Source organism: Lupinus angustifolius, chromosome LG04 (assembly GCF_001865875.1).
Source record: "Lupinus angustifolius cultivar Tanjil chromosome LG04, LupAngTanjil_v1.0, whole genome shotgun sequence".
In the NCBI taxonomy this organism is placed as follows: Eukaryota; Viridiplantae; Streptophyta; class Magnoliopsida; order Fabales; family Fabaceae; genus Lupinus; species Lupinus angustifolius.
In genome coordinates this window covers 5,396,113-5,410,004 of record NC_032012.1, presented here as the reverse complement: position 1 = coordinate 5,410,004, position 13,892 = coordinate 5,396,113, and the positions used below count along the sequence as shown (strand labels likewise).

The window sequence follows — 13,892 nt, the reverse complement described above, 5'->3', positions numbered from 1 at the left end:
GGAGTATCTACATTTGCAAATGTTACACAGAAATATGACTCTGGTAACAACAATGAAGTTGATCTACTATCGGTATCATCAAATTATAGTACAGATGAGTGAATACTTGACACTGGTTGTTCCCACCACATGACTCCAAACAGAGAATGGTTCACCGAATGGTTCACCACATACAGGGCAGACAATTTTAGTTTCGTGTATCTTGGAAATAATAAAGCATGTGAAATTATTGGTATGGGTGAACTCAGAATTGTGATGGATGATGGTGTAGTGAAGACGTTATGTGAGGTTAGACACATACCAGATTTGAAGAAGAATTTGGTTTCTGTGGGGACATTGCATGCCAAAGGATTTAGCTATAGAGCTGATGTGGATAGTGATATTCTTCGAGTATGCAAAGGTGCTCTGACTGTGATGAAGGGTAAAAGAACTGCATGGAACAATTAGAAGTTGTTAGGGAGAACAATTGTAGGTGAAGTTGTTAGAGTGACTGAAGAGATCTCAGTAGATTCATACTATGGTGCTACAAAATTATGGCACATGCGTTTGGGACATATGAGTGTGCGTGGCATAACAGAACTATGCAAAAGAGAACTGTTGAGGGGAGTCATCAAATGCAAGCTAGATTTGTGCAACAGCTAGATTTGTGCAAGTATTGTGTGCTTGGGAAACAACCACAAGTTAGTTTCAAGGCTGGCCAACAAAAGACTCGAGGCATTCTATGTTATGTCCACACTGATGTATGGGGACTCACTCAGGAACCATCCCTAGGAGGTTCTAGGTATTTTGTTACTTTCGTTGATGACTTTTCTCGCAAGGTCTGGGTATATTTTCTGAAGCATAAGTCAGAAGTCTTTGTCAAGTTCAAGGTTTGGAAGGTAGAGAACCAGACTGATAGGAAAATCAAATACATGAGGTCAGATAATGGTACGGAGTAAAAAACTCACATTTTCAGAAATTCTGTGAGGAACATGACATTCAGAGACACTTTTCAGTGAAGAAGACTCCTCAACAAAATGGTGTTGCAGAGAGGATGAGTAGAACTCTTACAGAGAGGGTCAGATGTATGAGACAGAATGTTGGACTTTCCAAAAAAACAGAGGCACTTAGTATGGCATGTTATGTCATCAATAGATCACCACGAGCTTCATTGGATGGTAAAGTTGCAGAAGAAGTATGGACAGGTAACCCAGTTAGTTATAATATGTTACGCATATTTGGTTGTCCTGCTTATATACATGTACCCAGTGATGAACGATCGAAACTTGATCCTAAGTCAAAGAGGTGTATCTTCATTGGATATACCAAAGATGTGAACGGGTTCAAGTTCTGGGATCCAGTTTCTAGAAAGATGGTGTTGAGCAGAGATGTAGTATTTGATGAAGATTTTGTGATGAAACAGTCAATTTTGACAGAAGTGGCCAGGCCAAATGGAGAGACTTTGAGATCAAATATGATTCTAGTGAGCAATGAAATGGTTCAAGTGAATAAAGGCAAGGAACAATGCACTAGTTCAAGACAAGACATGATGATTCTCATGCAGAGAGTTCAGGTGCGCATGAGTATCTACTTGCTAGAGATAGGGATAGACGTCCTATCAAACCTCCACAGAGATATGGCTTTAAGGATATGACTTCAGTTGCTCTCCATATCAGTTCAGGAGATTCATGTAGCTTTTAAGAGGCTATAAACAGTCAGGAGAAAGAACAATGGATGTGTGCCATGATGGAGGAGATAAAGTCTTTATAGAAGAATCAAACTTGGGAGCTTGTTCCATTGCCCCCAGACAAGCGTGCAGTTGGGTGCAAGTGAGTGTACAAGAGGAAGCCAGCTGTATCAGAAAAAGAAAGGGGGGAAAAATTCAAGGCTCGTCTTGTAGCAAAAGGGTATTCACAGCAGAAGGGGATCGACTACAATGAGATTTTCTCCCCAGTGGTGAGACACACTTCTATCAGGGCAGTGCTTGCCTTGGTAGCCAGCTGGGATATGCACTTAGAACAGATGGATGTGAAGACTGCCTTTCTCTATGGTGAATTAGAGGAGAAAATTTACATGACACAACCATAGGGGTTTAGTGTAGCTGGTTAGAGTCACTTGGTTTGCAAGTTGAAGAAGTCTCTATATGGGTTGAAGCAATCTCCCAGACAGTGGTACAAGCGGTTTGACACTTATATGTTGAAGCTTGGTTATAAGCCTTGTGAGTATGATTAATGTGTTTATGCGAGAAATCTTGGTGATGGTTCGTTTATTTTTTTGTTACTTTATGTTGATGATATATTGATTGTTGCTAATCATTTGAGTGATACTAATGAGCTGAAAGTCAGTCTAGGTAAGGAGTTTGACATGAAAGATTTAGGGGGTGCTAGGAAGATTCTTGGGATGGAGAATCATAGGGATGGGGGAGTTAGAAAACTACGGCTCTCCCAACAAAGCTATGTTGAAAAGATCTTAGAGAGATTTGATATGAGGAATGCTAAAGTAGTGAGCACTAAGTTGGCAAATCACTTCAAGCTTTCCTTAGATCACTGTCCAAAGACGGATGAAGAGAAGAAATACATGTCAAAGATTCCATATGTCAGTGTAGTGGGCTACTTGATGTATGTTATGACTTGTACTAGACCGGATTTGGAACAAGCAGTGAGTCAAGTATGCAAGTACATTTCGAAACCAGGGAAGCAACATTGGGAAGCAGTCAAATGGATTTTCAGATATTTGAAGGGGACTACAGGTCTCGGTATCATGTTTGGCAGCCAACAGAGTAAGCCTTCAGTTATTGGTTATATTGATTCGGACTATGCAGGAGACTTGGATGATAGAAGGTCCACAACGGGGTTTGTCTTCACCCTTGCAGGTGGACCAATTATGTGGAGATCATCAGTTCAGTCTGTTGTTGCTATGTCCACAACTGAAGCAGAGTACATGGCAGCTGGTGAAGCTTCTAAGAAGTGTGGCTTATGGGGCTAGTAAATGAGTTAGGCATTGAGCAAGGTGGAGTTCTGCTGCATTGTGACAGTTATGGTGCTATCTTCTTGGCAAAGAACCAGGTGTATCATGCTAGGACCAAACATATTGATGTGAGATTTCATAATATCAGAGAGTTGATAGTTTGTGGGCAGATACTATTGTAGAAGGTTCACACTTCAGAAAATGCAGATGATATGCTAACCAAACCGGTTACCGTGGACAAGTTGAGGCATTGCCTGAGCTTGCTGAACATTCACTGATGCTGGACTATGGAACGCCCTCAACCTAATGGCGGAAGATGGAGATTCATGATATTCGCGAAGGTGGAGATTGATGTGCAATGACTCATATCTCTAGATAACAGCAATACAAGTTATGGGCTTGAGCTGATATAAAAGGGTTGGGGTAGAGGACTATATATATTTATGTTATGTAAACCTAATGTAACAAGGAGAAGATTAATCAAACATTAATCCTAATTCTCTAATAATATATAGTGATAGCCGCTTAACGCTCTCGAGGACGTAGGCACAATTGGCTGAACCTTGTTACCAAATCTCTTGTGTTATTCTCTTGTCTCTGTATTCTTTACTATTTGATTGTTCGCTTGTTCCCAACAATATGATATTTAGATGATAAATTTATGATCATAGTCAAATATGTGTAATTTATTATGAAATAATAATAAAGTGTATATATATAATCTTAAAATAATAATAAATATATATATAAATTTAACAAAAAACTAAATATATAAATTTACGGGTACTCACAAGGCGAGCATTACAAAACTCGCTCCCACCCATAAACTATTATTATGGGTACCCGTTGTGGGTATTCCACGAGTATCCACGGGTTAAGCTTTTTGTCATCCCTAGGTGAGAAGGGAATACATCTTCTATCTCAAAAGTGTGTCACTTATTCTGATTGGTCAAAAAAATAATTTATTATTTAATTTTTAATTTAAATATATTTTTTCCAACGAAGTGTACATGGAATGACCTGGGAGACCAAATGTGGACACTACCTGCATGAGACAAATGTACAACCACAATTCAATACAAAATCAAAGAATGTGGTGGAGGCCTGACAACCATAAACCAAAATGAAAGATTGAAATTGAAATCCCTTTTATTTGTTCTCCAATGAAACTATTGCAAGCCATAATCACTTCCCCAAACTTTTTGAAATGATTTCTACAATACTTTCCAATCTAATCTCCAATATTACCAAGTAGTGCTAGTCACTAATACATTTTTGCCTGCATGGAAAAGGGTTGAGTTGGTACTCACATATAATAACAGGGATCACCATATACAACATATGGACACTGAAGGTCACTTCGCAGGTTCAACATTTTACAATAGCATGCAAAGAACATAGAAACTTCAATTCGAGACATGTTTTAATTTTTTATCTAATAAGACCTTGTTTTTGCTCTACTTAACTTTATTCCCAAAAAAAATAATAAACCTACGTAACTACTATCAGATGATGAGTATTAACACAAAATAGTTTTCAGAAAAAAATTAAAAGAAAAATTGTTGCATTTAATGCAACTACTTCCACTTTCATGTTTCATTGGTGCTAACTTCTATTTTTTTAGTACTACCAATGATATCTCTTTATGATAAAGAACTAATCTATTTCGGGATTTGTGGTTGACCATTTCAACAAGTGTTGCTCCAAGAAATTAAATGTTGATCTTTTGGTTACCAACTTCTAATTAATAATACATATGTGGTCCTCATTCACAAGTTCATGTATCTTGATCTTGAACAGGTAGATGATATGACTATACTCTATGAATCTTAGGTAGGTGTATAGGAAAGTGATGAGCATAACTTCCCCTCATAAGTGGGTCTTTGTGGTATTAACATCCTTCCTCAAATTGGTATCTTGCTCTCTTCAATAGAAAAGGTCACTGAATGGAATAATCAGGTTCCTTCTATGAATTTGGATCTATGATACCAAGTTACCAACAATATACATAACCCAACCTTGGTTAATTCATGGTTGACGTTGTATTTGGTGTTAGGCTTATTCCATAGAGGGAGGAATAAACATAATTTAAAAACTATACTCAATTTTAATTACACACATTTAGTTCCATCTTCTACGAAGGGAAATCATGACAGAAGTAAGAGATGGTCGAGAGGATTCACGTTGAAAGTACGACAATAGTCCTCACATTGAAGACAACGACCAACATTCTCGTCGTAGGGTTTAATAAGGAAGGGAGATGGAGAGATTATTTAGGTTAAGTCGATTTTGAGTGTGATGAATTTTTAATAAGTAATGAATGTAATATATAGTTATTGTTATAGTAAAAATTTATATATAGTTGGTATATCATATATTATTTATTTGTATTTTTTTTAAAGTGTCGATAATGTGAAAATCAATGATACATTTTAGTACTCAACAAGAATCCTATAAGATTTTTATGTTAGTTTTGAGTGTGGAAATTAAAAAAAACTAAAACAAGAGAGATCCTAGTCAAAATAAGACTGACAATTTAGCGGAACCGTCGACCAAATCTTGATACTTGTAGACGAATGCGACATAAGCTTAACCATTAAATCAACCATTTTGTTAGCCTTTTTGGCCACAACCGATTGACTTCAATGATCCAATTACGAGATAACCATATATGAATACTAGTCAAAGGTAACAAAATATGATCTATGCATATTCTAACTCTCTCAGAAACAATGTGCACCACTTCAAGATAATTACTCTCAAGAATGGCCTTTTTAAAACTCAAGTTCCAAGTCAGCTTCAAACCCTTTTTCATAGCCAAAAGCTTAGCTAAGATAGGTGATCCGACTCCAAAATTGGATGAAAACCCAGACAATCATTAGCCCTTATGACCACGAATAGCATCATCCATCACATAATGCTGGAGTTTCCAATGTAGCTACCATCAACGTTGAGTTTCACATGACCTAGGTCTGGACAACACCATTGAAACAAAGATAATTCCTCCTCCAAGATGACACTCCGCCCTATATTGTGTCACTCACAAAAGTTATGATAATAACAAAATTAATATCCTTAAGTATCATTGCTAAAAATAGATTTGCTCCTCGACCTCCAAATCCACCAAACATCTATAGATATTTGTAATTTCCCATCAACCACCGAAAAGATAGATCCCTTTAGAATGAATGTACGTTCAAACCAAGTGTCTCCCATAGAGTTGAAGATTCATGGTTGTCCCTAAAAATATGCATAAGATCTTTGACAGTTGCCTAACATCTCATGGAAATCGGATTTAAAGACATTCCTCTGAAAACGAAACTAGTCATTGGAAGGTAGAACCTCATGAATATCAAATTAATAAATAAATTTCACTTTCTCTAGAACTTTATGTGCCACACCCACCACCAAACTTCAGACATAGATCAATAACCTCAACATAGTAATTAAGCTACCAATAACCTTAATTAATTTGTGGAGTATTCACGCGTAATATGACCATTCCAAGTCCACCCTTCTTCTTCGTTCTGAGTACTTGGAGAGCATGTATTGCAAATAAATCCCTAACCTTAGATGGATCGAGTATCGTGTAAAGAATGTTGAAGTCTCAAGTATCATCATGCCAAAGATCCTTCACTTGAAGATGAGTATCAGAGATGTAAACAAAATTAATATAAGTGCAAAGTTTTCCAAAACCTATCCAGTTATCATACCAAAACGACTTCGTACCGCTTCCCAAATGCAATGTGAAGTCTTCCTTAAGATGATAACTTGCCTTTACAATACTTCTCCAACTATACGACGTTGAAGCCTTCGAGGGAGGAAACAAAGCAAAGGAAATAAGGCAGAGAGTTATTAATAATGTATTTATCCTTTAAAACTCTGCACTACAACTTATCACTATTATTGACCATGGGAGAAATATTTGCAATTCTTGAGTTCTTTAAGTGAAGACCACCATCTCTTTTCCGAGGAAACATCCTAACTAACATTGGATTGCAAATTTTACTTCGGTAAAAGAATATTTTTTTACATTTTCATTTATTTATTTGGTCTCTTTCTAAATTTATTTACAAATCATGCTAATTAAAACATGCATTAATTTAGTTTCTCCCTAAGGTGAATTTGTATCAAATTTAATTTTGAGAAAAAAAGTAAAATAATGATGAAAAATTTATTATGATAAAGTACATTAATTAATCTAAGTAATTATTTTCTTTTCTTTTCTATAATCCTCCCCTTCAAATTTATTAAAAGATTTCATTTTAATGAGAGGAAAAAAAACAAAATGTCGAAAATCAGATGTTGTATATATTTATCTCTATTTCTTACATATTTTGATTTTGTTAAACATTTCTCTAAAATACATCAGAAAATGTATTGGACACTGTATTGATGCCCAACTTTTAGTGTAAAAAAACATTTAGTAAGAAACAATCTTAACACACACACACTTTTTAACCAGTAAGAAAAACGATATTTTAACACCTTTTTCCATACAATTTTAACATTGCCATATAACTATTCATAAAAATTATGTTCTGAAACAACAAGTAAAATGATCAAACAATCATAATACAGTGATAAAAAAGACATTAAAAAGGTGTACATATATCAATCAAATTTACTGTTACTGCAATAACTGCATAAAGTTCTTTCTCTAGCTCCTCTCCATCTATCTATCCTTAAGAAAACCTAGTTGTCTGTGTTTTTAGTTATTTGCATAGCAGACAAACAACACTTGGCACCTTTGAATTGAACATTCAAAGAAGCAACCAAACAATTCAATCAATAAATAAATCAAACCAGCTTGGTCCAACAATATAATGTACATTCCCCATAAGAAAAGAAAACCAAGACATATACCATACCATTCAATAATATATGACTCTAATATTTCATCCTTGTTCACCATAGAATCTCTTACCCATTTGATACATACACTATTTTCTCATAATATAAAAGCACACATGGAAACTTAATTATTCACTTTATTTTCTAATCATTAATATACTGGTTCTTTTGTAATTCCCTGTTACATCAATAACATGAGACTCTAAAAAAAAAAGATCTCAACAGAGAGAAAAAAAAAGAACCCTTAACTTTTTGTATCTTTTAAATAAGAGCTCATCTTATATCTGAAAACCATTGTACTACTTCATATACTTTTGTTTTTTGTTGGTCAAAAAATATATAATTAATATATTTTTAATTTATGTTCTGCTTTTTGTTGACCAATAAAAAACAAGAATATAAAATATTACAATGTTTGTGATAGAAGATGTGGCTACCCTTTAAACCTCAAGAAAGCCGGTCATCCTGAGAATTGAGTTCCTGACACGACTCAAATCTCTCCCTTTCAATGTCCTTCCATAGCCAGTGCACAACGAGTATGCCATTTTCCTACCGGAGTTCCTCCGCTCCACCATCACATGCGGCGGCACCACCATCTCACCATCATCGTCATCTAGCAAGCAATTCAACATCCTCTCGGGAATTCTTATTGGCAAAGAACTCGCCACCTTTTTATCACCATTCCACTTCTTCGCACCACTAATCATCTGTGAATTTTGCTTCTGCTCTTTCTGCAGCACCACTGCTTCCAGCTCCATGTCATCTTTATCGACAATGGAGTTGTCTTGAAAGTTGTTGTCGGAGAACAGAATCTCGGATTCTAGGAACTCTTCTGCCATTTGGGTTTGGTTTCAGTTAGAGAGTAGTTTTGTTTTTTTGAAGGTTTGAGAATGGGAAGAAGGGGTTTGTGGGTTTTATTTATAGATAATGGGAATTGTAGTTGAAATGTGTTGGTCCAAGTGCAAAGGACTTAAATCACTTAATATAAAGTCAAAGATTCAATCTTAATTCATGTTTTGTAATAAAAAAATAGAAATGATATATGTTTAAGAGTGTAATATTCATATATTGCTAATATAAATATTTATACATAATTAATATATTATTCATTAGTTAATTTTATTACACTATTAGTATATACTAACTAAAGATAAAAATACAAATAATAATGTGATGGGAAAAAGAAAAGTATAGTGAGTACATTTGTCATTAGTTTATGTTGTTAAATAAAGTCACTCCCAACTTACCCAACTTTTAATATTCTCAGTTAATATAGTTAATATAGACATAAATGCTTCAAAAAATAAAGGAAAATATAATTTTTAAGGATATATTTATCATTTTGATTATAATGAAATTATAATTTTGTCATTAAAAATAAAAGGAAAATATGTATTTACGTCTTTATTAATGAAGATGGTAATTGTTCAACTTTTACTCTCTTCTATAAACAAATAATATATGTCATAAAATAATATATTGTTTGTTAAGAAGAGAAAAAGATGTATACATTAATATGTAAGAGTTTTTGCAATGTCATTGTATCATTTATTATTATCATTGACTCTTAAATAAAAGTAGTACAAATGAATAATGAAGAATGCACTGACTGTGTATAAATCTTTATACTACAAGTTTGTAAATATTACACTCAACTAACAATTGTTTTATAAATATCTTAAGCTATTTTGATGTACGTAGGAGAAATTATTATTATTCGTCAAAAATTATTAATATTTTTTATGGGCAAAAATATTAATATTTTAGAGTAAGTAATGATGTATTCTATATAATTATTAATAAAACTAGCTAGCTCCTGAGTTGTATTATATTTCCTTCTAATAAAAAAAAGTAATTAACTCGAACCTTGGGTGTGTTGTTAATTGGCTGATTAAATTGGCATATGAGTCATTGGCTTATCTTATGAACAGCTCTATAGTTGATACATTTTTGAGTTGTCTTTCTATCTTTTAATTAATGCACGTTGCCCTTATTTTAAAAATAATTACTACTACTTATCTTTTTCTTTGTCTTTCTTAATTTTAAGAATCTCATTTATATTTAGACATGATTGCTTCTGTTTTGCTTGGGGGAAGTCCATATATTACACCAAAAGAATTAATGCACGTTGTCCTATTTGTAACTATCTTCTATCAATAATATAGAAAAATTATATATCATCATACTAATCCTTTTACCCACAAGAAGATGACATATATCATAAATATTTTATTTAATAATAATTAATTTACAAGTAATATACGTTATTTTTTTATGAGTAAGAAAATTAGTAAGATGATACATCATTACTCATTAATATATATATGAATCGACTGTTTTAGATGTAAAGAAGGAGCTGAGAGAAATGGGGTGCTCATCTTCTATTTTATATATTGTATACTTATTATGATTTTTCTAAAAAATACATAATTATTAAACTTTTATATTTATTATATTTTTTTAACTAATTATAAAAAATGATAAATATAGTGACATACTTCAGATTATCAGAGAAATGAGGATAAGAAATATATTTTTGGTTTACAAAGATTTTTTTGGGAATTATTTGTTAAAAAAGAAAAAGAAAATTTTGGTTTTAGTCCACCAAAGTTTTTTTTGTAAGCCTCACTTGATGTGGCTATGTTAGATTATGTGAACTTTTTTATACAAAGATGACGTTGAGAACCAAAACGGAAAAAAAGTTTAAGAGTAAAAAGGAAAACAATATGTAAGGGCAAACTTCAAATTAACCCATATTTGTATGAACCAAAAATATATTATAACCATTTGGGATGTAAGGGCAAACTTCAAATATGTAAGGGCAAACTTCAAATTAACCCTTAATTGAAATTGACCTCCATGAAACAACTCACAATTCTTTTAAAAATCAGATAAGAATAATATTATAACCAATATCTTATGTATTACACAAACGTTATAATTATTTTTCTGACAAGTACAACCATTTTAAATTTAATATAAATATATAATTATTTCTTATTAAATATATATAATATTTAAGAAGTTGAAATATATTTACCCTTTACTGTTTCTACTTTCTACTTTATTCTTTTTGAAAAAAAAATGAAGCTTACAATGTATAATTGTATTAAAAGGATAATTAATTTCTTTGACTGTTAACTTATAATTCAATTTTGAATATTTAATTTAAACATTTCTTTGTCAAATTATTAACTTCAATTTAATATATATTAAATTATATTAATACCTTGAGTTTTAGTGAAATTATACAAACTATATTTTTTTTTTTTAAAATTTACTGCATATAATTTTTTACATATTACATTCATTATTCAGAAGGAGAGATAAATCTTAATTCTTAAACAAATAAAAAAGTGATAAATGTAATTAAGTTGAAAAAAATATGATATTTTATGAAGACAAGTCCAAATAGTATAAGAGTCAATTCACATATTCATTAATTTTGTTTCCTTATAATATTTGGATTTATATTCATAATATATCATGTTTTGTTTAACTTAATTATAATGATCACTATTCATATATAATATAGACATCGACTAGTATAATGTGTATATAAAACTAGGAGTAATTTTTATAAGTTTTTAAAAAGAGATATGTAATTTGTATAATTTCACTAAAATATAGGGGATGTCATTGTAATTTACTCTTTAATATATAAGTGAAAATAATTTAAAAATATACATTTCTACCAAAAAAACAATTAAGCCTAAATAAACTAATGATAATTAAGGACAAAAAAACTAATATAGTTGTATTTGTAATATTAATATAAGTACATAATTTGAAAATATGACATGAGGGAAAAAATTAATTAAAAAGGACTAATTAAATCATATAAAAGTAAGAATGAGTAATTCTTTTAAGTTAATAAGTAAAGTATATACAGATAACAAAAAAAATAATTTTTGTTCTTCCTTTATAAATTTTAGAATAAATACTCATTCAATCTCATGATTTCCGATCTTATTAGTTGGATTCCTCAAAAATTAAAAAACTCAAAATTGACCTAAAAAGTTTCATATGTGGATCAAATTAGTTACTTTTAGCATATTTTACAATATTTGATAAAAACTATTTTGATCCTAAAAGAAACTAATTTAACATACACTTGAAATTTTGGGAACAATTTTAAGTTTTTCAATTTTTAAGAAATCAAACTAATAAAATCTATATAAAGATAGGAAATAAATATTTACTGTAAATTTTAACCCACAATGACCTTTTTATTCCTGCATTGTTATTGTTGAAATAAAAATATATACTAAAAGATCCATCAGAGTACATCTTTTTCTAATGGACCATCATTATTAATTAACTAAGGTATAGGTACAAATACATGATGAATTGAAGATCAGTTAATGCAATTCACTTACGCAGCTGTACTTCATTATTATCATCATTCAGGCTTTAGAGGGCAGAGTTAAATTTCTTAACCTATTAGCCTCAAAAATTAGATCATTTCAATAATTAATTTTATTAATAAATTATGGCCATTAAATATTATACCAATTTCATATTTTGGAATATATCTGTAAAAATAACTTTTAAAACAATCGTCCAAGTTATGTAAAAAAACATATTCGTGTAGTAAATTACTAAAAAAAGTACAACTTGTTTGTTTAAGTTAATAATGTTTATTTGATAGTTAAACTCCACGGTATTGTATGAAGAAAATGTGGCTAGGTTAAAATAATCAAACAACTTTTTCAGATAAAACTTCTAATTTATCTAAAAGTACCTTTTATCTTTAAGAAATAGTTGTTCGTATTCTAATCAACTTTACCAAACCTAATCTAAAACAAGTTTTTTTAAAGTTATTTTATTGGAAATAATTACCAAATATCCATATGTATCAAATAATAACTCAAAGCAATAAACTAAAGGGACAATGTATTTACTTACTATATAAAAGTTATTTATATTGTTATTACATCATCTATTATTTATATTTGAAATCATTATGGACTCTTAAATGTAATTAATACAAATGAATAATAAATAATATATTATTAATATATGTATAAGTTTTATACATATAGTTTATAAATATTTCACTTTTAACTTGTCATACTTTAAACAACAAAAAATATGAATTTAAATGTGATAATTGTTTTCTTATTTGAGGAGGATTTTCTATATTGAGAATATATTTAGGAACTAGATTCACATGCCACAATTTATTTCATCACTAGAGATTCTAAACATGTACATTCTTTTTATCAATGAACCATTTACAGAAGTATACATTCATTTTGAGTATAAATCCTGCATTAATGTAATTTGTTTTGGTGAAAAGTTTATAAAACCACTTAAACTTTATGTATTTTGTAAGTAGATAACATAAAATATTTTTCTTCCTAATTAATCCTTAAACTTTAACTAATAGTAAAGTTGATCCATATATACATAAAATTTTAAATTACTAACAATGAAATTTGAATTAACACATAATGTAAAGTTACACACACATTTTTTTCCAATCAAGCTTCCCCTAGGATTCATTGTAGCGTTATGACCTCCACTTTGGATGAGAACTCCTCATGTCTTTGAATACCTTTAATCTTTTCCCAACTTAAACCCAAAATGTCATTATAGTTCTTACTTTACCTAAGAATTGAAAGTGAGAAAAGGTTCCAAACACGTTTTAGGTCTGTTCCCATGTAGCTAGAGTTTCTTTACCAAGAAAATTATACATGTAACGCCCCGAAAAATACTTCTAAAAAAACATTGCGGAAAAATGGGTAAATTTTTTTAAAATAAAGAGATTGTATAAAATTGTTTACTTTTTAAAACCTTCATTTTCTAGAACATCACTTTAAGTAACTCAAATGCGGAAAATCAACTTATCGTTATCGAATGATAACTTAACTTGATTCACAATTTCCTGAATAACACAATGCATATAAACGATTAAGTCATCTTTAGTTCATACAAACTAAGTCAACAAAGGCGGAAACTACATCGCCACTAACATATACAAAATCCAGAAAGAAAGAGCGAAAATATTAATCATCGCCAACAGACACTAAACAAAGACATGGACGAGCTGAAGTCGTCAGTGTTTCAAAAGACACAAAATGATAAGC

At 31.1% G+C, this 13,892-nt stretch overlaps 1 protein-coding gene across 1 annotated transcript; it reads right to left on the bottom strand.

Annotated features, from left to right (window-relative positions):
* On the bottom strand, positions 8,241-8,639 carry LOC109344574. The gene has a single exon (XM_019583338.1). The coding sequence runs from the start codon at positions 8,637-8,639 to the stop codon at positions 8,241-8,243; it is 399 nt and encodes a 132-aa protein (XP_019438883.1).

Bases quoted from the DNA above. Each gene is read 5' to 3' on its own strand.
- LOC109344574 (XM_019583338.1), bottom strand. From the start codon at position 8,639: ATGGCAGAAGAGTTCCTAGAATCCGAGATTCTGTTCTCCGACAACAAC.